Source organism: Squalius cephalus (genome assembly GCF_949319135.1).
Source record: "Squalius cephalus genome assembly, chromosome: 7".
Classification (NCBI taxonomy): domain Eukaryota; kingdom Metazoa; phylum Chordata; class Actinopteri; order Cypriniformes; family Leuciscidae; genus Squalius; species Squalius cephalus.
In genome coordinates this window covers 21,223,791-21,246,249 of record NC_137128.1, presented here as the reverse complement: position 1 = coordinate 21,246,249, position 22,459 = coordinate 21,223,791, and the positions used below count along the sequence as shown (strand labels likewise).

Sequence of the window (22,459 nt, the reverse complement as noted above, 5' to 3'; positions counted from 1 at the left end):
TCAGAGTTGGAGTAAATCACTCCGCAGAAGTAGCAGTGCTTCGCCCTCTGAAAATATAGTTCCCAGTATGCATACGGTTAGAAGATGGCTGTGTCTCATGTGACCTTGTTATTCGTACACGCTGTGACTATACAAATCACAACATGTAAATAGGAAAATGTTGGCGTTATTTTGTCACTTATTGGGAGCAGAATGCTAGCTGGAGCCGTTTACCTCCAGTCTTTGTGCTAAGCTAGGCTAGCGGTGGTGCGTCAGACAGAGTTACGGCACGCACGGAGATGAAAAGGGTATGTATGAACTCTGAGGGATACGGTGAATAAGCTAAAGTCCCAAAAAGTCAGCGTGTTCTTTTAATGCCAGGGCAAAACTTTAAAGAGGGATATATGTTGATTTATACACACCTGTGGTTCAATAGCTCTCTCTATCCTACGCAACAGAACAGGATTTTCAATATATCAGCTGTTCCTCTCTGAGAATTCTCCCTATATGAATATGATTTAATAATGCAAACCTTGCTGCTTTACAGTGCAGATAAATGTGGGCGACCTGACACATTTGAAAACATGACTATGCTTGGAAATCTTCAGGAGTGAGAAGTGTCAGCATCAGCAGAGTTACAAGATCATTCTGTCACTGAAGACCTGCCGACATAACACCTGCTGCAGGATATATTTGGATATGTGTGACAGTGCACCTTCAGTTCACTTCATCCAGCATTGCTGTGACGAGTTTCAGTGTTTCTCAGCTACCCATTAACTGCTTCTCATGACATTTCAGCTTTTTCTTAACATTTGTAAACATAGCATTGGCTTTAGAACCAGTGGTCTAACGCAGTAATTCTCAACCTTTTTGACTCCCTTGTCTGCAAACTAAATTGCAGGCCATTTTTAACCAATGAATTTACATGACATTTCCACACTGTAAAAACGTCAAAATTTTGCCTTAAAATTTTGAGTTCATTGAAATAAATATTTTTAGTTAATACAATGAAGGAGCTTGGTTTAATAAATAAAAACTCAAAATATTATGCTATCTGAACCATATTAATTATCTAAGTTGATTTGACAAAATATAAAAAGTTGTGATAACAAATCATGAAAATATTTTTTTACTGTGCAGTTGTTCTTTACTGGATAAGGATTAAGGATAATGACATTTAAGAATATTTTCACTCACTTTTACTTACTAATTTACACCCGATAAAATAGCTTAGTGCTTGGGATATTTACACAAAATAAATATTCATTATAAATTGAAACAAATTAGAAATATTCATGATTTTTGGTTGTTTTAGCTCATTTTAATGTTTGTTTTGTCTTGTTTTAAATCATTTGAAGTCATTCCTGGCTGGCCCCATGGTGAGAACCACTAGTCTGGTTGCAGGATTTCGATTTCTGCATAAATTGGTGATAAAATATGATTTAGCAGGACATTTTACCAGAAAATATAAGGCCATCTGTAGCCCAACAGAAGTTGTGTGATGCAAAAGGACATCGATCCAAAGCATGAGAGTGAATCAACACCACAATGGTCTTATCAGAACAAAATACGCCTTCTGGAGTAGCTCGACCTTAACCTTAGACACTTTGGCATGAAATATTCTCAACAGACATCCCCAGAATACTTTATAGTCAGTTTTATAAAGAGGAATTGTGCAAAATTCATCCGTTTTGATGAATCAGCAATTATGTCCAGGGGTTCAGCCAACTTAATTTGCAATTGCTATTGTATTGAATTACACAGTGCATCCATGCAGAGCTTCCTGAATTATTCAAGGGCCAACTGGTCATTGCATAATCCATCTTCATCTTAGAAACACGAATACAAAGTTAAAGCATTGTTCATTTCTGACAGTCACAACTTATACATAGTAAACAATAAATCTAGATTAAATCTGACTTGAGCAAAACTAAATGAAACAGAACACAGTTGAAAAACACTCTTATAATGTGTCATGACATCTTAAAAATGAAGCACTCATGGCACATGATGCTGAAAAGACAGAAAGATGTTTTATAATCTTAATTTCATATGATAAGGTTGTATTTTTTGTATTTCATGGAACAATACTATTTTATGAAGTTACTGTGACTTTAAAAATATGGTGTTTTAATCCTTTAACTGTAGTTTGCCAAGCTACAATCTTCAAATAACTTAAAGTAGATAAACTACTCATACTATTCTTTTGATAAATTGGCAACACTTTAAAATAAGGTCCCATTAGTTAATGTTCATATTAACTAATGTTATGTAGTTAACTAATGTTTACAAATTGAACCTTGTTGTAAAGTGTTATCGATAAATTAGCAATACTACAAAGCCACTAACAAAAACACATCAGAGCAACTTAAACAAAATACATATTTAAAGTAATTATAAAAAAACCCATCAAATAATATAATTTAAACAGAGACATATTTTTCTGGCACATGCTAAATTCATATTTCATCATACTTTCATTCTGATGCATAGAAATGTCAAGAAGAAATGGAAACAATTTTACTGTTAACTGCTTAAATATTGGGTTATTTATCACCAAAACTTGTCAGAGCACTTGGAAAAATGATCAGTGAACTGCATGTACTTTTTCTGACACGCTTAGATGTTGTATTAATAAGAATTCAATTGAGTCAGTAGGTACTGTCATTGTAAACTGGATACTGATTTAATGAACTCCCTTTGTGTTCCACAGATAAACGGGCATTTTTTTATCATAAATAGGTGAACTTTCCCTTTAAAGTCTTAAATCTTCACTAATGAGGCATGAGAATACGCTCACTGATTATACTCAGAAACAATAGCTTTCTGCCGACAGCCAATGAGATCCACAGTATAGCACAGCATTACCATTACAACTAATGTAGCGGAAGAAATAGCAAAAGAAGTAGAAAAAGAAAACTAGAAAGGAAATTATTATTGAGGCCTTGGACATGTTCTGTCTCAAGTCTCCAGAGCTTTATTCTCTAGCAGTAACTGACTGATAGAGTCTAACATCCACTCAAAACATTACTCAGGTTAATCCACCTCAGGAAAGTCATTGCAGGACATTGAGTGCATATGATTCGGGGATGCGCTCCTTCGAATGTCAAGCCCCGAGCTGATGTTGCTCAACTTAAATGACAGGACAGATTTTAAGAGGCATGGTCCTGCTGTCTTAGGAAGACATGAGGCTATAAATAGATTCTCCACAAACACACACACACACACACACACACACACACACATGCTGCTTTTCGCCTCTTTCTCAGATGGCAGCACACAAGTATTTCTTCTCTCTCATAAACACAGGAAAGCCTTCCAAATATCGTTTTGCTTCAGTTGCTGTGGTTGGGAGCAAGCGTTGTGCTTGTGAAACCTGCTGTGCATTTCCTTGCTGCTTTTCCTCCGGTTTTCCCATGAGTGGGACCACGCAGACATGGAGCATGGTCAATAATTTAGTAAGCCCAGGAAAATCCATTATACTGCATATATAATGGATCACATCTTACTGGGAAATTCTCCTCTACACAAGACAACAATTGGGCCTTGCAAACCCAGGCCAGTCCACACAATATTCCATCATATAATTGACCGACCGATGTATCCTCAAGTAGGGAACACTTTGGTATCCCAATACCTTTTGTAAACACAGTTTTGCTGAGTAAAACGCAATGGAACAAATCTTTGGAACAAGATTTGGAGCAATGGAACAAAGCGGTTCTTTTATGTATGACATAACATTATAGGCATGCCAGAAGATGCTGAAAAGACAGCGAGATGCACCGCAGCTGGTAAAGAGACCAGTTTAGCACGTTTACATAATAATGAAAAACAAATGGATCGAGAACATGTTCTGTGTGAGCCTTGTACCATAATGGACTGCTGTATTTTCTCATGGTTTGAGCTATTTAACATTTTCAACGCTTTTTATTTGATTTGATGAAACTGTTACATGAAAAGGTTGAATTGTTTATATTTCATGTTACAATAAACACTATTATGTACAATCACTTTAAAGCAGGGCTCAGTAGTTTCGGGATTTCTTCGCTGTATTCTCGCTTTTTGCTCGCAGGTTTCTCTCTAGAGCTCCCCCCACAGCTTCGGAATAGATATTTGACAACACTGTTGTAAAAACTCGTTGGCGATTCTCAGACACCAGAGGCTAGTAGATCAACGACATCAAAGCAGATGGGACATTCTTTAAAACGTCTTCTTCATTCGGGTTCGAACAGCGTGAGGGAGCGCAATAATGACAGCATTTTAGCAGATTTCTTTTGGCCGTAAAGCAATTATTTATATCGCGAGACCTGATATCACGCGATACTTCCTGACGCGGCGGCCCGCCGGCTCAAATTTGCAAGTGCGTATTTTCCGCTCACGGGCACCAGGGGAGTGCGAAACGACCACCATTTAACCCGAAATAAGTAATAACCACTCCAATGACTCCGAAGCTGGGGTGCGTTTCCCGAAAGCATCGTTGGCCAACTATGGTCGCAAGTTCATCGCAATGTCCATTGAACTCTATTGGTAACGACGGAACTTGCGACCATAGTTGGCCAACGATGCTTTCGGGAAACGCACCCCTGTTCAGTTAAGGTAAAAAAGTTACTTTGTTCACCTTTAAGATTTAGTTGTTGTTGTTGTTAGTAATAGGTAGGGACAGCTCAGTACCACTTTTTATGTCCGATACTGATTCCAATACCGCAATCTTGTGTAGGCCTATCTGTCAATACCGATGTTAATCTGATACCAGTACTTTTTCTTTATCAGTTTAGAATATTTATACCTCACTAAATACACATTACTTCATTATAAATAAAGAAAAAAAATGTAGACTGACAAAATCTTAAAATCGAACAAAAATCGAAATGTAAGTAGCCTAGACATCTTACAGCTACATATATTAAAATCTATCACAAATAACTAATTGAAGGGTGTGAAAGTTCTTAAAACCTCACGAAGAACAATACATTCGTGATAGTACTACATGAATGCATTATAAAAAGCGTTTCTTTTGGAATGTTTGGCGCAGATTTTGAAGCTGTAGTTTTAAACTGCAAGATTTTCATAGTTTATGAGTTACAAACAACCATTTAGTCACAAAACTAGCTAGCGCCTACTGAATAACATTCATTTATGTTAAATTGGCCACCCAAATTTGTTACCCATTATGGTTTTTAATAATAATAATATTTATTTCTTATTGAAATGTGTTTCATTTTTATTATAAGATCAAATAAATCAGTTGAGATTGAAGATCAGCATTTTCTAAAACTTACCTTACTCTGACCATTTGTTGAAAAATAAATATTTTGTCAAATCTATTTATTGTAGCATGCTACAGTATAAATACACTCACCTAAAGGATTATTATGAACACCTGTTCAATTTCTCATTAATGCAATTATCTAATCAACCAATCACATGGCAGTTGATTCAATGCATTTAGGGGTGTGGTCCTGGTCAAGACAATCTCCTGAACTCCAAACTGAATGTCAGAATGGGAAAGAAAGGTGATTTAAGCAATTTAAGCAATTTAGAGCGTGGCATGGTTGTTGGTGCCAGACGGGCCGGTCTGAGTATTTCACAATCTGCTCAGTTACTGGGATTTTCACGCACAACCATTTCTAGGGTTTACAAAGAATGGTGTGAAAAGGGAAAAACATCCAGTATGCGGCAGTCCTGTGGGCGAAAATGCCTTGTTGATGCTAGAGGTCAGAGGAGAATGGGCCGACTGATTCAAGCTGATAGAAGAGCAACTTTGACTGAAATAACCACTCGTTACAACCGAGGTATGCAGCAAAGCATTTGTGAAGCCACAACACGCACAACCTTGAGGCGGATGGGCTACAACAGCAGAAGACCCCACCGGGTACCACTCATCTCCACTACAAATAGGAAAAAGAGGCTACAATTTGCACGAGCTCACCAAAATTGGACAGTTGAAGACTGGAAAAATGTTGCCTGGTCTGATGAGTCTCGATTTCTGTTGAGACATTCAGATGGCAGAGTCAGAATTTGGCGTAAACAGAATGAGAACATGGATCCATCATGCCTTGTTACCACTGTGCAGGCTGGTGGTGGTGGAGTAATGGTGTGGGGGATGTTTTCTTGGCACACTTTAGGCCCCTTAGTGCCAATTGGGCATTGTTTAAATGCCACGGCCTACCTGAGCATTGTTTCTGACCATGTCCATCCCTTTATGACCACCATGTACCCATCCTCTGATGGCTACTTCCAGCAGGATAATGCACCATGTCACAAAGCTCGAATCATTTCAAATTGGTTTCTTGAACATGACAATGAGTTCACTGTACAAAAATGGCCCCCACAGTCACCAGATCTCAACCCAATAGAGCATCTTTGGGATGTGGTGGAACGGGAGCTTCGTGCCCTGGATGTGCATCCCACAAATCTCCATCAACTGCAAGATGCTATCCTATCAATATGGGCCAACATTTCTAAAGAATGCTTTCAGCACCTTGTTGAATCAATGCCATGTAGAATTAAGGCAGTTCTGAAGGTGAAAGGGGGTCAAACACAGTATTAGTATGGTGTTCCTAATAATCCTTTAGGTGAGTGTATATACCATGCTACAGTATAAAAGTGTGTGAAAGTGACACAAAGAACTTGAGTAATGCAAAAATACAAAGCAGGGCATGTCTCAAACAAATTAAAGGGATAGTTCACTTAAAAATGCTAAATGTGTCATCATTTACTCATCCTCATGTTGTTGCAAACCTGTATGAGTTTCTTTCTTCTGTTGAACACAGAAGATATTTTGAAGGATGTCGGTAACCAAACAGTTGATGAACCCCATTGACTTCCATTGTACTCTGGACTGTGAAAGAGCCTACTGCTTCGTTTCGTTTATGTAAGGTTTAAATGGCACATATTTCAAAGAAACAGAAGGATTTTGTTACATTTGTGTATACTTGAAAATGAGACTATGCCATATGTGACCCTGGATCAAAAAAAACAGTCACAAGTCGCACGGGTATATTTGTGGCATTAGCCAACAATACATTGTATGGGTCAAAATGATCGATTTTTCTTTTATGCCAAAAATCATTAGGATATTAAGTAAAGATCATGTTCCATGAAGATATTTTGTAAATTTCCAACCGTAAATATATAAAACATGTATTTTTGTGAGTGAATGCAGCACAAGCGCAACATAAATGGACAAGATTTTCTCAATGTTTCGATTTTTTTGCACCCTCAGATTCCAGATTTTCAATAGTTGTATCTCAGCCAAATATTGTCCTATCCTAACAAACCATACATCAATGGAAAGTTAATTTATTCAGCTTTCAGATGATGTATAAATCTCAATTTCAAAAAATTGACCCATGTGGCTGGTTTTGTGGTCCAGTATTTGTGTTTTTCACACCACTTCATGTTCAGCACTTGTGCAATGACATAATGCATAAACCCACGCAGTGATGTGATTTAGCGTACGAGTGCAACTTCCAGAAACATCCAAGCCGGCCCAGACTCTCACTGGCACCCTGGCAGAACAGCTCGGATAGTCTAATTAGCTCTCGCGGAGCAACTTCCAACACAGATTTACTATAGACTCCAGTCAAGGATGTGATAAATCCCACATTTATATTTCGCAGTGAAAAAAAAAAAAAAAAAAAAGAACAATGAAAACAATCCCACTTGAGCAAACAAATATATCATTGCACTCCGTCCAATTAATTAGAAAGTAGAATTGATGCCGGAAAGTCTTGGACAATATGAAATGAAAAAGCTTTAAGCATGTAGGTGTGTTCTGATAAGGTCACACACAGTAGGGAAAAACAATGTTAAATGCAAACATTGCATCCAACAAAACGCTCACATATATTATACAATGTTTTGTATGCTCACAACACATTCACATTTTGTTATCTGTGATTTAATGCACACATAAATACCAAATTACTTTCATTTCTGCACCAAAATATGATCTAGAATATATTGATATGATTTGTATTGACCATTTTGCATGTTTGTGAATTACTGGCTTAATGAATAATAATGATGATATTAATAATACATTTCATTTTTGTTTACTTCTTTACTTCTGACTAATGCAAATCTGGGTCCTGAGCCAAACACATTCCCCCAGTTTCACAGACAAGGCTTAAACCTAGTCCCAGACTAAAATGCATGTTTGAGCTGTTTTCACTGAAAGCAACTTGCACGAAGATATCTTAAAATATGTCAGTGCCATTGTTTTGTCTCAAGATGATGTTTTTCTTCTAAGGCACGCTTATAAAAGCTACTTAACTGTCTTAATTGAATTTAAATGGCCTAATCCAGGCTTAATCTAAGCTCTGTCTGTGGAACCGGGCCTTTGAGTGTTTTTGTGATGCTTATATTCTCATCTGATCCTGTTAGGGATGAGATTGCACACTCACCTCCATAGTTGTCAAGTTACAGCGGTGAGTTCCTGCAAACCAGCCGCTGCTGGAGCACTGGTCAATGTCCACATCCTGTAGATTAACATCTACACGTACAACTCCTCTACAGACGGACAGAGAGAGACAGAGAGACAGAGACAGAGAGAGAGAGAGAGACAGAAAGGTGAGATTTAGCAGTCAGGCCTGATGCCACGAGGGAGCAAAAGATGAACTATTCAGTGTTTTCAGCCACATAATGTTTATTTTAGGTTTCAGACATTTAAATGAAGTACATTAAAAAAAACACTTTTATAGTTAAATACAAATTCCATACACTGATGTCTATGGAAGCTGCAATAATAATCTTTTCAATAAGGCTATAATTTGTCAAGTGTTTTATTCATATCAGATCCACCCCCATGGATGCACCTCTAGTTCCTGTGCCCTGGCGCCGGCTCTCTTAGTGGTTGAAAAGATGCAGATGTTATAGTATCAAAGTATGTTGAAGGCTTTTAGGCTTTCGGTAAATTACTTACATTTTAGGTCGCAGTGCTGTTTTCATGACATTGAAGAGCAATAACAATAACAAATGTTGTAGATTTAAGTAGGAAATGAGAATAAAAAAATTATTGGAATATATTTTGGAACAAAGGTCAGGATTTTCCTCAAGGATTTCCTTCCAGGGATTTGTTCTAAGTAATTAAAGCAACAGTTTTTCAATAACGGAAGAGCATGTTGGTTTGGGGTAAAAGGCGCCCTTGATGTTGGGCCTAAAGGGACAATAATTAATATGATTATAAATAGCTGGCTGAATTTCCATTCGTAGACATTAGATTCAGATGGTAAATATCATATATTAAGTTGGGTGTCCACCTTAGAGATAATCAACATATTTATAATGAAACCATCATATTTAAAAAATATGATATTTATCATATTATATGATCAAATATCATTTAATGTTACAACTGTAAATCTATATAAAATTATTATGGGATGTCTTCAATGTTTTCAGAATCTTTACTCTCTAAAATAATTTTGTTTCTGTATTTTTAAAATATATTTTTTATATTAACATATTTTAATAACAGTATATTTATTGAAAAAAAAAATATTTATGAAAATAAACAGAAAATAGTACAAACTTTGCTAAATTGATTGTTTTGAACAAGTATTAACTAAGGCATTACTTAAAACATTATTTTAGCTAAAGTATTTGTTTCAATAATGTGTGCTTTTTGCCTAATGCTGGTGAGCCTTGCCACTTCATACATTTATACGATTTTGAAACAAACAAACCACTTTTATGATTTATTTTCACACAAAATTTGTTGCTCCATAAATGTTCAATACAAACAATTTTCTTTCTGCAATCATACACTATGGAAGTAGCGAAAAGCTATTTTTTTTTCTTATGAAATCATTCCTCAAAGTAAAACTAATGCAATTCCTTTAAAAGAATGCAGAATGGACAGATACAAAAGGAACCTTGATGCATCCAATAGTTTCTGCAGTTTTACTTTTCACTGGTGAAAGATACTCGTCTCATTATGAGTTGGATTCTACTTTGCAAGGGCATTTCAATTGTTCTTCCCCAGGGAATGAGATGAGCTCTCATTAGAGATCTAGAACACAGAATCCAACACTCAGACTGGAAAAAGAAAAATGTTTTTTCACCTCTGCATGGGAACATTCAATCTGATTTGCAAATGCTGCTAGTTGTATGGTGCAAGTCATTTTCTAACTAGAAGGGGGAAGGCAGCTCTCCGGTTCATGTGAAAATAAGAGTTGTTGCCTTTTACTCCAGATAGAAGTCCATTAGAGGGGCTTCTCTTTCACTGTTCCATAAGGCATGTTATATGAGACCTGCGGACCATGCTGTCTCAATGTTCTCTCATAATCTTTACTACTTTTTCAGTATCACAAAGATTATAGTGTCTATTATTAGGGCACACTGTAACATAAAACTAACATACTTATACTATGTCCCTGTTGATTCTAATGAAGAACCACATCAGTCTCCACCATCTAATTCAACTAACTCTGAAATAAATGCATTGCTATAAATGAACCTCTTCTTTCCATTCCCTGCCTGACAATAGCATGAGGGATTAGACCTAAAGAGACAGTAGGAAACATTTCTGTTGCCTGAACAGCATCGCGTGGTGCTAGCAAAGCCAAAGTGGATTTGATTCCCAGGGAACGCATGAACTGATAAAACCTATGCTTTCTGGATAAAAGAATCTACCAAACGCATGAATTTCATACATGAATGAAAAAAATTACCAGTCTTCTGTAACGTAATAAAAAGTGCACAAATGTATTGACTGAAAAGGTTTAGTAAAGACTATTCACAGTCCATTGTACTTTTGCGTTACCCTTGACTTGATTAAAATGTTACATTATATACATTACATTATAATATTATATAATATTACCATTGTTCATCATTATTATTGTTATTTTTAAATAAAAATGTTATTTTTGATCAAATAAATTCAGCCCTGGTGAGCATAAGATACTTTATTTTTCTAATTAAAAGAATCTTATTTATCCAAAAAAATGTTTTATTTATATATATATATATATATATATATACAGTGGTGGTCAAAATTGATGGCACCCCTGATAAATATGATAAAAAATGACTGTAAAAAATAAATCTGCAATGTTTATCCTTTTGAACTTTCCTTCAAAAAATTCGCAAAAATCTAACCTTTCATTGAAGTAAAAAAATTGAAATTGGGGGGTAAATCACATTATGAAATAAATGTTTTTCTCCAAAACACGCTGGCCATAATTGTTGGCACCCCTAGAATTTTTTATGAGAAAAATATCTCTGAAGTATATTCCCATTAATATTTACCTTTTTTAGCACACCAGGGTGACTAGGAACATGAAATTGTCTAGCTATGACTTCTTGTTTCACAGGAGTTTAAATATAAGGAAACACAAAGGCCAAATTCCCAGAATCATCCATCACAATGAGTAAAACCACAGAATATAGTTCTGATGTGCAGCAAAAGATTGTTGAGCTTCACAAAATAGAAAGTGGCTGTAAGAAAATATCTAAAGAATTGAAAATCCCCATTTTGACCATCAGGGCAATAATTAAGAAGTTATAATCAACTAAAGATGTTACGAATCTGCCAGGATAAGGACGTGTGTCTATATTGTCTTAATGGACGGTGAGGAGGAAAGTTTGAGTGGCCAAAGACTCTTCAAGGATCATAGATGGAGAATTGCAGAGTCTTGGGGGTCAGAAAGCCTAAAAAAAATTATCAAACAACCCTTACACAACCACATGTTGTTTGGGAGGGTTTCAAGAAAAATCCTCCTCGCTCCTCCAAAAATAAACTCCAGCATATTCAGTTGTCAGACACGACTGGAACTTCAAAAGGGACCGGATTCTATGGTCAGATAAAAAAAGGGCTTTTTGGCAGCAAACCCACCAGATGTGTTTGGTGCAAACAGGGATGAAGAGCACCCCATGCCTACGGTTAAATATACTGCTGAATCTTATATGTTGTGGGCCTATTTATTTGCTGGAGGTCCTGGACATCTTGTTCAGATACATGGTATTATGGATTCTAGCAAATACAAACAGATAAAAAATCAAAACCTGACGGCCTCTGCTAGAAATCTTATAATGGGCCGTGGTTGGATCTTCCATCAGGACAACGATCCAAAACAAACATCAAAATCAACACAAAAATGGGTAACTGAGCACAAAATGAAGATTCTGCCATGACCGTCACAGTCCCCTGACCTGATGAGTGGAGTGAACTGAAGAGAAGAAGCACCAACATGAACTTCTGAATCTGAAGGATCTTGTCAGGTGTTCTCCAAACTCTTCAGGCATTATAGAAGAAAACTCAGATCTGTTATCTTGGCAAAAGGAGGTTGCAAAAAGTATTTAATAACAGGGTGCCAACAATTATGGCCAGCGTGTTTTGGAGAAAACATTTATTTTATAATGTGATTTACCCCCCACTTTCAATTCTTTTACTTAAATGAAAGGTTAGATTTTTGTGATTTTTTTCAATGAAAGATCAAAAGGATAAACAATGCAGATTTATTTTTTACAGCCATTTTTTATCATATTTATCAGGGGTGCCATCAATTTTGACCACCACTGTATATATATATATATATATATATATATATATATATATATATATATATATATATATATATATATATATATATAGTGCTATGCATAAGTTTAGACACCCATGCTAAAGTTGACTAAAAAGAGGAATAAAAAATCATCTTTTGGAAATTGAACTTAATGCCTTAATTAAAAATATTAGGAAAAATCCAACCTTTAAGGACACCAATTTTCTTTGTGAATGAATAATGTATCGTAAAGAAATAAATGTTCTTCCTTAAAATACAGGGTGCATAAGTTTGGACACCCCTATGTTAAATTCCTATAGAGGCAGGCAGATTTTTATTTTTAAAGGCCAGTTACTTCATGGATCCAGGATACTATGCATCCTGATAAAGTTCCCTTGGCCTTTGGAATTAAAATAGCTCCACATCATCACATAGCCTTCACCATACCTAGAGATTGGCATGGTTTTATTTCAGTTAGCCTAATAGCTAGTTTGATTTGCATTGAGAGATGATCTTATGGAAAGTACTCCATGCCAATCTCTAGGTATGGTGAAGGCTATGTGATGATGTGGGGCTATTTTAATTCCAAAGGCCAAGGGAACTTTATCAGGATGCATAGTATCCTGGATCCATGAAGTAACTGGCCTTTAAAAATAAAAATCTGCCTGGCTCTATGGGAATTTAACATAGGGGTGTCCAAACTTATGCACCCTGTATTTTAAGGAAGAACATTTATTTCTTTACGATACATTATTCATTCACAAAGAAAATTGGTGTCCATTTTTCCTATTTTTTTTTATTAAGGCATTAAGTTCAATTTCCAAAAGATGATTTTTTATTCCTTTTTAGTCAACTTTAGCATGGGTGTCTAAACTTATGCATAGCACTGTATATGCGATAACTCGTTAAATAATGCGATATTCAATATTCGATAGCATCATGCTTTAAGTGTATAAAATACAAATAAATAATATTTAAATATATATATATTTTTTAAAACTGAAAAAGTTATAATCAATATACATGTTTCACATTCTAGAAGCATCCCTACAACTTCTTTTACTGTAGCAAGTGTCATTTTAATGTAAGTATAACCGGTGGTTTATTTAACAACAGAAACTGAATAATCAAATTAAAAAATAAAACACAGCTTAGTCTTTACTATATTAATTAAATATACACTGATTCTTATTAAAGCTACAAAAGTTATTCAGTCAAGAGCAGTGAGTGATTTTCTCTTTGTCTTTTGTTGTTTGACTGACATTAATCACACAGATGGAAGCAAGTTTTAGAGCTGCACGGATCCAATATATTGTTACACGTGCACTTTCTTTCTCAACTGTTTAAAGCCAGGTGCACACTGTACGATTTTTAATTGTAATGATTGTCCACTGAAGGCAAGCTTGTTGAGAAACTAAGTGCAGTTTATTTACAAAAACGTGAAACACAAAAAAGAACAAAGGCATGACATGGAGCTTACCAACAGCGGTTACAGGAAACAGTACTTGACAAGGACACATGGCAAACATGAGGGCTCAAATACACAAGGCCTAATGACACCAGGGCTGCGTTCAGCCCCGACAAAACGTTGTACAACGTTTTTTAAACTGAAACGGTGATGCGTTGAACACACTGTTCTGATGACGCAAGAGTTGCAACTATGGCAGCTGAGAAGGCCATTCTTTGTATTCTTTGTGAAGAATTTTCTGAGCCTGATGAAGTCGGTATAAATATGTGTTTAATACTACAAAATATGCCCGATGTTACAGTTACTGCACTTGCCGCCCAGAACAAAAGAGAACATCCCAATCGAGTGAAGGGATTGCTGAAACTGAAATGGAAGCACACATCTTACCTAATTCAGACTAAAACACTTCTATTTAGCCTCACATACTGACTTTATTTGTAGTTCATCCTGTTTTAATACCCTGTATTTTCTTTCTCATTTTTAGGAAAAGCACTTAATTACCATTGTTTATTTCTATACCAAATGTCATACACTTGCAATGAAGCTAAAAATATAAACAACTGCATCATTATGTTGATATCCTATATTTTTACAATAAAACTTATGACAAACATGTCTTCTAAGTTCTAATATCCTCAGTTGTTGCGTATACCGAGCTGCATCGAACACATTTGTAAATTACTTTCCTTGAACCCATTGTGCGAGTTCACTTTAATACCGCGTGCTTTATATACATGTTGCTGCTGATTGGACTGCAGTTCTGACACACCCACCAAACAAGAGAAAACGTATCTCAAACCCCGGTGCACCCCGGTGCACGCCGTTTCCAGGAAACATGACGTTCAACCCGGAAACGTAGCAAAACGTTGCGCACCGTTTTGAACTTGAACGTGCCCCTGTCCTGCCAACAGTGAAACAATGAACCAATGACAACATGAGACATCAGACAAGGGAACACATGGCAGGATCACATGACTATAACAAAGAATCACATGACAACAGGAAACATGACAAAGACATGAGACATGACCAAAACAAGACGTGACAATAATAATCCTTCACAACTGTTGCTTGTCAGACTGTACGAACATGATCCCTGCTGTAAGCCATGTGGTAGGAATGGGCGATATGGCAAAAAAAATTTTTTACGATAAACTTTTTCGTATCAGTCAATATTGTGAAAGTTGTATAAACCAGACCCTTAATTGTGGTTATAAACTACTGCTTACTGTCAGAACATGACAAACACTTTTCTAGTTATTTACCCTTAAAATAAATATCTTAAAAGAAAAATTAATTTCTTAGTTTCTGCATGTGGTAACAGGTAAAATTGTTTCAAGTCGTGAAACAGGTTTGTGTTGTCTGACTTTGATGACATGTATCTTAAGCACAGTTAGCAGCTCATGCTGCAATATTAATAATATTACATGTTTTGTCTCTTAGAAATGCACATTTGCCATTTGCTTGAGTTGACAGTGGTTGTAGCTTGAGTTAGGATGTAAATTTATGTTCATTAAAGGTGCAATATGTAAGATTTTTGTATTAAAATAACCAAAAACCACTTGCACAGTGTTATAAATTTTGTTCAATTGTGTACTTACATTATCCTAAATGTTTCCAAGAATTTGTAAATTCAGAGAAAATCACAATTAAAAATAGTGCCCGTCACTTGTCGCCTGTCAATGATGTAATATCAGGTTCCGTATGTATCCCTGGTTTCCGCTCGTACTGCCATAGTAAACCATGGCAACAGACGTGGACAACTGTAACGTCTAGCGGCACGGTGTTGTTGTTTCGTTCAAACATTATGGACCATGGCAAGAAGCCTTTGGGACAAAAGGAGAAATAAAACGAGGATCAATATCGGCGTGGCAGTGTGCGAAGAGCTTCGCAACAAACTTCGACTTGACATGTGCTTTATTAGACAGGTGAGCAAATGTACATAAAACGAATCAATGTTATTTAGCTCAACATGATGAAATGTTAAAATATGATCAGTATTCTAATGTTGATCTAGCTTACTGCTAGACTCATAAAGCCAACAAACTAACACATAGAACAACATTATAACTTTCAACACACTCAAATATATATAAGCTGCATTTACATGTGGGATAGAAATGGTGGCTAGTAAACAAACAAAATATCTAGCATTCATTTTGATCATGGCTTGTCTTGAATGAAAAAAAAATGAAAAAACAAACGAAGACGTTTGTGGAGGGTCCGTGAACCTAATTACGTCATAAGGTTCTGACTGCACCCCTATCAGTTTTTAATTTGAAGGTTATCAAAGAAGAAGCCACACTGCAGGACTGTGCGTCAAATCTTCTGACACGCCAGAACTTCGTAAAAAAAATTTATCGCAAAGGTCATTAATTGGCTGTCGGCGAACAAGTCAAACGAGCGAGCAAAGATTTCAGGGGAATTTTTTAGGATTCTCAACATTTGTCGTACAGTGTGAACCCGGCTTAAGACTGACTGTGTTTACGTGAATAGGCTATACTCACCAAGATGGGCATTTTGGCAATTTTGTGTGTTTTTGGCCATATAAGCTGCGGAAGAGAACTAAATAGGCTACTATACATGGGATCACGCGCTATCCAAGTATACATAAATTACGCATGAGTACTTCGCTTATTGCGCCCGATAACATTAAGCACGTCATACGTATGTAACAGTCATGTGTAGTCTAATTTCTACTGAGTCGATCTAAAATTTAGACTTTTCGTAATCTTTTGAAGTATTAAAATCATTTATCGTAATCGTAATTCACATTTGCGATATTTCGATAATTTCGATCGTTCAGCCCATATAAATATATCCTAAGAATGGATACATCATGTTCATATTGCTTTTAATCAAGAAATACATTTTATTATAAGACTAAGGGCCCTATTTTAACGATCTAAGCGCATGGTCTAAGTTCACTTAGGGCGTGTCGAATCCACTTTTGCTAGTTTAACGACGGGAAAAAATGGTCGGCGTGCCAGGCGCATGGTCTAAAAGGGTTGTCCCTATTCTCTTAATGAGTAATGGGTGTGGTTTGGGATTTACGTGCGTTAAACCAAACAGAGTCTCATCTCCCATTCCCTTTAAATGCCAGTTGCGCTCGCTCCATGGCAGATTACTAACGCGCTCTTTAAATAACAAAAAATATATATATTGCACCATTGACTTTAGAACAGGTTTCAGTTGGTCAATGTCACAGTCTATTTCTGTTGCCTCAAAATAGCAACGTGCCAACAATGCGCCAGAACACACCTCGTTTTCAGACCAGCACGCCCATGGGCGCACATGCATTTGCTATTTAAACAACGTGGCGCAAGACGTGAAAATGATAACTGCGTCGGACTGAAATTAGCAAAAAACACTTGCATGCGCTTGCCGTAAGATAGGGCCCAAGTTAATATAATATAAGTAAATATCTCTTTTGTCTTTTCCTCTTTGATTTTCTTTTCATTTGGTGTCTGGAGCCGCTGGGGAGTGACACTGATTGTTATATGCATGAGCCCCCAAATCATTCCTCCCTCCTCATTTCAACCCATCCAAATCCAGTGAAGGCCCACAAGGCAGAAGCCATCTGTCAGCTGAGATGTGAAACAAACACCTGCAGATAGCTTGAGCTGACAGCACTCTCTCTTATCTTTAGGCAAAGAAAATGGAGCATGAGCGGGAGAGAGAGAGCCACCGATAAATGAGACAGAGAAATGTGAGAATTATCTGGCTCAGTGCACTCCTCTTTCAAGTTGAGGGGTGTTAACAATATTCAGAATCCTTTTCTCAAACCATATAACAATGTCTTGATGATCAAGGGTTTAAACAACTTACACAAGGATAAAAATAACATACTGCAAGAAAAAAATGAGAAAGGTAATCATCAAGTTTCACACTCAAATGCCGTGGCAAATCAATATCTGTCGTGACAGTAAGCTGCAAATGAGACCATTATGCTTACAATTTACACAACTATTGTGACTTTCGGTGAAAACTGTAGCTATTTATTACATCAAACAAACAAAGCATCGCCAGCCTAATGTGTTAATACCTCCAATTACCTTTAGCTTTTTTCATTTCGGAGAAGAGGTTTGAACATCCTGATGACTGACTGATTGAAAATCCTCACAGATTTTACAGTGCATTTAATTGTAGATTACAATCCATCATAAAATAAGTTCATTTTAGCTACACTACATTCTCAGCATCAAATTTTGTTACAAGAGTAGGCATATTCACCTTGCAATGTTTTTAATATCATTCACAATTACATCAATAACCTTAAGAGCAGAGAGGAAAAGTTTATTTACGTAGTTCTTGTCTTAATAGTTCACATTTAAGCTTTTGGCAAACAGATGCATGCATTTTCAGCTGAAAGTTTTGTTTCACGAGGGGCAGGTTGCTTTCTTACAAAGGAAGAGTTTTGTATCTAGACTGAGATTAAATAAAATCTAGCTGTGAGAATGAGTTAGTTTGTTTTCAGTTTGATAGACAGTATTAAACACATGTCTGGCACTACCCTGAAATACCCATCACCGAACCATGCCAATTTATGCAACAGACTAAAACACAATACTCACCTTATAAGACTAAAGTAGGCTATACAGATCTTAATTAAAACCCTTTGAGAAAGATTCATTTGCTTTGTTGTCTTTGTAACAAGTTATGTAATGTGAACAAATGAAACAACTGGAATGAAACTGAATAGGAGGTAAACTGCACAACGGCCTGAAAATTAAAGAGGTACTTCACCCAAAAATGAAAATTCATGTTGTTCCAAACCTGGGGTGCGTTCCCTTAATATGCTGCTCAACTATTGTACCACATCATTGAAGAAATCAATTAGCTAGTCATGACTGCTTCCAGAGAGTTTGTTGCACATCCGTAATTAGAAACACATTGGATCAACAATATAGACGTCACAATAACTTTATAAGTAGAATGAATTGGTTTGAGATCGAATTTTTGTCAGATTATTGCTCTAAATAATTAACATGGCATTTGATGAATAATTCGGTATTATTGCATTCTGTTGTCTTGCTTTATTTATTAGATGTTTGATTCAGTTACGTCATAATCCTGACTCCTGACATCACCTACCCTAAAATTTACATAAACCCCGCCCCCGGAACACAATAGGCTTGTTCGACTTCATGCAGCTCTGCGCAGACCGATCGGCGGCTGACTTGAAGCAGTGCATGCCGGTTAGAAATTTTGTCTGTCTTGATGCGGCGCCGACACCACGTGACTGTGACGTATACCATCAAAGTACCGCGAGAGCGATTCGAGAGTAGCCGGAGAACTCAGCCAGCGCAGCTTCTCAAGAGCGGCTGCACGAGGGCTGATGACGACACAGCTGTTCCATGATTGGCCGGATTCACTGCATGACAACGATCACGTGTGTTTCGTGTTTATTCAAACACCTTTAGTTCTTCTAAAGCTCACAAATCAGTTTTTTATAACAGTAAACACTCTTTTCATGTCGTTGCGATGTTATATTGTGTCATGTTTATCAAATTAAAACTGATTAAAAAACGTAGACTCCACTTCATTGATAGTAGCTTATGTTGAACTTTATTCTTGTTCAAACAGACGCTGTATGAAGCAGTACGTAAAGTATTGAATGAAAACGTCTCTGAAACATCTATTATTTGGCAAATATTGCATTTATTTCACTTCAGCTGTGGTAAAGTATGCAAACACCACGTGAGCAGTCACTACGGGAACCAGAAAGTGTCCGACTTCACGTCTCCGTTTGCAGCTCCTCCCCGCCTGCACGCGGCTACTCTCGCCGATCGGTTACATCCAGCCGCAGCCGATGTCGAACACACCTAATTTATAGATTATCACGACAGAACATGCTAATCAATGACTAGAACAGGGGTGGGGAACGTTGATCCTGGAGGGCCTGAGTTTAGCTCCAACCCTAATCAAACACACCTGAAGCTAGGATTACTAGACAGGATTACTGAAGTTGCAGGCAGCCGAATGTTTTTTTCAGGGTTGGAGCTAAACTCTGCAGGACAGCGGCCCTCCAGGATCAACGCTCCCCACCCCTGGACTAGAAGATAACTACATAAGCAACATAAATTCATCAACTAACCATTCAGAAACGTCCTGTTGCTTTCTACATGTTGTCACCTCTTCTTGAGTCTCTCCATCATTGTCTGAATCCGGTTTGAACATAAAAGGCTAAAGGTTTTTGAAATTTTCAGTGCATGTCTGTGTTATTGTAAGCTGTTGAAGAAGCTCAGCCCTCTGTGCTTGGAGCAGCAGCTCATTTGCATTTAAAGGAACAGACACAAAACTGTGCGTTTTTGCTCACCCTCAGAAATTTACAATTTATATCTGTGGGGTATTTTGAGCTAAAACTTCACATACACACTCTGGGGACATCAACGACTTATTTTACATCTTGTGAAAAGGGCATTATCCCACCCCTTTAAAACAGTGATGTAGGGCCTACTGAAAACAATGCATTCTGAGCAATATTTTGCATGGTAAGCAATTTCTGCTAATTAACAGCCCATTTTCAACACTTGTACAGTATTGTACTGTAAAACACAATGCATTGTGCATTGTGTCTTGCGGCTGTCAGAGCAGAAACTAAAGCTGCTGCTCTCAGTATGTTTTTCCATCGACTCCGGTCACGTTAATATGTAAATTGTGTGAGCTTATTTCATCAATTACATCTAAAGATCTGAAAAAGCCCATGCATTTATCTGCCCATAGACCCTCCCCTCGAAGAAATCAGGACAGAAGTGGTTGAAACTGGACAAAAGAGATGGATTAAAACACCAGGTGTAAACGGGAATGTGTCTCCCTCGTCTACTTGTGATCCGATCAACCAAAACGCATCTTAATACCAAGTGAATACATGGCTTAAGTGTCCAAATACCTGCAGATATGGTCATATATAAGTAACTGTAAATTGTTCTGAAATGATTTCAAAATCTCTTATATTCTTGCCTCAAAACTAATATTCAAGCATCATAATTATTGTCATATTTTTGCTGTATTTGCTGGGTAAACAAGTGAACACAATATAACCTCAGCATACATTCAGACAAAAGTCAACTATATAATTAAGTGAAACTGAATTATAATATTAACTGAGAGATTGAACTGTTCTCAGGATTTGTCATAGAAATCAGGTCAGGCAGGTGTTTTAAAGGGGTGGTTGATTATGAATTCACTTTTCTAACTTTAGTTAGTGTGTAATGTTGCTATTTGAGCATAAACAACATCTGCAAAGTTACGACGCTCAACGTTCAAAGCAAAGGGAGATATTTTCTTTTAAAGAAATTGCTTTTTAAGGACTACATCAAACGGCTGGTTGGGACTACACGACATTCCTCCCGGGTTAGTGACATCACTAACCCTAAAATTTACATAAACCCCGCCCCCGGAACACGATTTATAGATTATCAAGACAGAATATGCTAATCAATGACTAGAAGATAGCTACACATAAGCTACATAAATTCATCAACTAACCATACAGAAATGTTGTCTACGTGTTGGTACTTCTTGAGTCTCTCCATCTTTCTAACTCTGGTTTGAACATAAAAGGCTAAACGTTTTTGAAATTTTCTTTGCATGTCTGTGTGAGGTAATCGGAGCTGCTAACACACATGAGCTGTTGAAGCTCCGCCCTCTGTGCCGGGAGCAGCAGCTCATTTGCATTTAAAGGGACAGACACAAAAACTGTGCATTTTTGCTCACCCTCAAAAAGTGACAACTTTAACATGCTATAAAAATATCTGTGGGGTATTTTGAGCTAAGACTTCACATACACACTCTGGGGACATCAGAGATTTATTTTACATCTTGTGAAAAGGGCATTTTATTTCAATATTTAATCCCCAATACGATTTTGATATTAAATTAACTGTTACAATATATCACACTAAAAAGGATTTTATTATGCTGTTCACTGTATTTGAACAATTCATTTTGATTAAACACCAGTTTCAGGTTTCTGGTTCAAATGTGATCGCTTCATGTTAAATTGACTTGAAACGGTTACTCTTTGACTTGATGTTTTCACTTTGGAATAACATGTTTCAAGTAACCCAATCAAACAGGACTTTCACTTCTTATCATGCTTTGCAAAGGTGTTGAATTGGGAGAGTAAATGTTGAAATAAAGTGTTATTTTATGCATTTTTGGCAAGATGAGAAAATGGAGAGACTTGTTAATATTTTACTTTCTATTATGATGGCATTTAAATGTTTCTGTTATGTTAGTGGTTTTGGTGGTTACCATTGTGGTGAAGTGTTGAGCTTTGTGCTTAATTGACGATCTGCTAACAACAATTTAAATTGTTTTAATAATAAATAAAAAAACACTATGGTAGTGCTCTGGATGGAACCAGTATCACATCTGGACTGCCAACACTGAACACATAAGAAATATTATATAAATCACAGGACTAAACAAGAAGCAGTAATTGTATGATTATTTAAATTAAATTTAAATGAAAACCATTTCTTTAAATTAAACTAAA

The 22,459-nt window shown here is 36.7% G+C and overlaps 1 protein-coding gene across 1 annotated transcript in view; it reads right to left on the bottom strand.

Annotated features, from left to right (window-relative positions):
• Positions 1-22,459, bottom strand: part of gpr158b (G protein-coupled receptor 158b) — a 57,112-nt gene that overhangs the window by 32,389 nt on the left and 2,264 nt on the right. The window contains exon 2 of the mRNA XM_079877770.1: positions 8,388-8,493. Coding sequence (XP_079733896.1) covers positions 8,388-8,493 — 106 coding nt within the window. The remainder of the gene's footprint in view (positions 1-8,387; positions 8,494-22,459) is intronic.